This window comes from Pteropus vampyrus, unplaced genomic scaffold (assembly GCF_000151845.1).
Source record: "Pteropus vampyrus isolate Shadow unplaced genomic scaffold, Pvam_2.0 Scaffold394, whole genome shotgun sequence".
In the NCBI taxonomy this organism is placed as follows: Eukaryota; Metazoa; Chordata; class Mammalia; order Chiroptera; family Pteropodidae; genus Pteropus; species Pteropus vampyrus.
The window spans coordinates 378,577-381,895 of NW_011889175.1; the positions used below are offsets into that span (position 1 = coordinate 378,577).

Genomic DNA, 3,319 nt, shown 5'->3' on the forward strand with positions numbered 1-3,319 from the left:
GTTGTGGTGGTGGTAGGGGTGGGGACAATGGTCATGAGGGTGATATTAATGGTGATAGAGATGATGGAGGTGGTACGAGAGGTGGTGGTGGTCATGGTAACAGAGGGAAAGGTAACGTGTTGATGATGGCGATGATGATGGCAATGATGATGATGGCGGTGGTGATGAGGAGGAGGACGAGGAAGGTAGTAGTGGTCGTGACCATGGTGACGAGAAAGGAGAAGGTGGCCGTGTGGTGACAGTGATCGCGGAGGTGGTGGTGGTGATGATAACGGTGGTCGTGATGGGGAAGAGGAGGGTCACGGTGGTGGTGGTGATGATGGGTGCCATGGTTCATTTTCTCCCAGACCTGGGTCTGTGGACAAAATATCCCTGGTAGAAGCGCCACCCCATGCACAGGCTGAGGACAGCAGACTGGCCTGGGGGGGGTTCAGGGCTTAGGGCAGAACCAGCCAAGGCTGCTGTTAAATTTTCCAATCTTATAGGTTTGAAAAACCTGAGCAGCCTTCTACAAAACTATGCCGGTGATAAAGCTCATCATCCAGGCCACAGTTGCCAACCCTGCTCTAGGCCTTTGAACCTTTTCAAAAGATCCTTTCTCTCAGACTAGCCCTACCTAGTTTTCTGTCATCCCACATAACTCCCCAGACTCTAGGACAGCCACAAGGTGCCTGACACAAGCCTGCCTTCCAAGGCTCCAAGCCCCACTTCCTTTCCCTTTAATACAACCTGTTCATCCCCAGTCACCTTCCTAGAACTTGGAACTAATGTGAGTGACAACTGAACTGTCTTAGTGTGTGAAATTGTTATTGACGCCCAAACTATCCATTATAATTCAAAAGAATGGCTCTAGTGGTGGAATGTCACACACGCAATGACAGGTAGATGAACTAGGTATCTTGAGAGCTCTTAGTAACGAAAAAAATTTCTTTCACGTACATAAAATCTCATCACATCAGTTTCTAGGAACCTAAACGTGGTCGACTAAACAAAGACTAGATCAGTGTGCTGGTGAGAGGAAGTACGGTGCCAAGCACGCAGGAAGCGAGGCGCTGGGAAGACCGCAGGGGGCAGACAGAATGGCCCCCACCCTGACGGAGCTTGTGGTCTAAAACAGGAGCTGGCAGAACCGGTCCACCACCGGGTTTTGCAAATAAAGTTTTACTGGAAGAGACATGCCCATGCTGGTTGCTTTCATGCTACAACAGCAGATTTGAGTAGCTGTGACAAAGACCATATGATCAACAAAGTTGAAAATATTTACTATCTGGCCCTTTAAATAAACAGTTTGTCAGCCCTGGTCTAGAAGGATAGCATACTTCAGACAACGAACCCCACAAACAGCGGTGATAGGAGAGCCCTATGGTCACAGAGAAACAGACCAGCGAGGACCCTCTGATAGGACAGGGTCCAGCAGGCCTCGAACCAGAAACGCCACTGCAGCTGGGGGACTTGCACTCACAGACCCACTCACAGCCACCTGACTATGCCCACAAACTCCTCCTGCTCCCAAGAATGACAGGAAACTTTAAATCCTTCAGTATGGCCAATCAGGTGGAAAAGACACATGCCCAGGGTCACACAGTGAGGCCAGGACAGAGCCTTAGGAGAACAGGAAAGCATAGGGTTCCTGATTCTCAGCACAAATATGAACTCTATGTCAGAGAGGAAAATGTTGTCAACCTACTCACGTCCTTCCCAGTATGATTACTGTGCAATGAATCAGCCACTGAAAAAAATGGCTGGCCCCAAGGAAAATCTAACAGGTGAGTCATAGGGAATAAGCAGAACGCGGGGGCCACCTGCAACACGCACAGCCTGGCATAGCAACCTTTGAAGGGCTCACCCAAGGGTCTTTAAGCAGCAGGAAGAGCGTCAGGCCTGTCGTCATCTGCCAACAGGATTCACTTGGTCCCTAGCACGGGGCCTGGGAGAGTGGAGCCATATGCTCCCCCCACCCCGGACAGAAACAAGGACGCCTGGGAGAGGCAAGGACAGGGTTCTAAGTATTACCTCCTAGCTCCAAAGACGTCATCTGGGGGAAGGAAGTCCCTGTTTATCAAGGCCGGAGCCTGCAGCCTTTGTTTACAGAGTGGATTGGACAATGGGAATGAACTCTGAGCTGCCTTCTGAATCCACGAATATGGGTCAGCATGGCTTTGAGCATAAAGACGTAATATCCTGATATAATTTTTTAAAAGGAGGGCTCCCCAAAACCTATATCCCCAGTCTAAGAGAAAAATATCAGAAAAATTCCAATAGAGGGGCATCCTACAAAAAAACCTAACCAGCACATCTCAAAACTGTCAAAATCATCCAAAACAGTGAAAGTCTGAGAAACTGTCACAGCTGAGAGGAGCTTGAAGAAACATGATGACTAGATGTAACGTGATGTCCTGGATAGGATCCAAGGAACAAAAAAGTGGTCATTGAGTAAAAACTTAAAAAAAAAAAAAAAAAATCGGCATAAACTATGGACTTTCGTCAACAATAATGTATTCATATTGGTCCATTAATTAAAACAAACGTACCAGACTAACGTAAGATGTTCATAAGGGAAACTGGAAACAGGAAGTATAAGAACTCTCTATACTATCTTCTCAATTTTTCTATAAATCTAAAACTATTCTAAAAAATAAAATCTAAGAAAAGTTGGAAGGAAAAGACAAACATATTCAAATAAAATCTTACACAGAATTCCAATAAAATACATCAAAGCTGACTCACTCCCCACTCACTCCCCTTGCCCAGGTGGGTCCTAACACACCCACCCAGAATCACCCCCTGATGCTGCTCCCACAAAGGGCTCCAATGACTCTATGCTGCTAAACCCTAGGGACATTCCCAGACCTTGTGGGATGTGACCACACCCTTAGATGCTCCCTCCTCTGTCTTGAGACCCACTCTTTCTCGGCCAATAGACATGAGAAGATGCTCAACATCACTAATCATCAGGGAAGTGCAAATTAAAACCACAATGAGATATCGCTTCACGCCTATCAGAATGGCTATTATCGAAAAGAAAACAAGTACTAAATGTTGGGGAGAATGTGGAGAAAAGAGAACCCTCATGCGCTGTTGGTGGGAATGTAAATCTGTGCATCCACTATGGAAAACAGTATAGAACTACCACATGACCCAGCAATTCATTCCACTTCGGGTATTTTTCCAAAGAAATCCGAAACACTAATTCAGAAAGACATATGCATACCTATGTTCGCTGCAGCATTATTTACAATAGCCAAGATATAGAAACAACCTAAATATCCATCAATAAACAAATGAATAAAGAATACATGGAAATATATATATATATATA

General features: G+C 45.8%; 1 protein-coding gene across 1 annotated transcript in view; it reads left to right on the plus strand.

Annotated features, from left to right (window-relative positions):
• The first annotated feature begins 27 nt into the window (after positions 1-27).
• CDH5 (cadherin 5) overlaps positions 28-3,319 on the plus strand; it is a 27,200-nt gene continuing 23,908 nt past the window's right edge. Inside the window, exon 1 of the mRNA XM_023523586.1 lies at positions 28-111. Within this exon, the coding sequence (XP_023379354.1) occupies positions 28-111 (84 nt within the window). The remainder of the gene's footprint in view (positions 112-3,319) is intronic.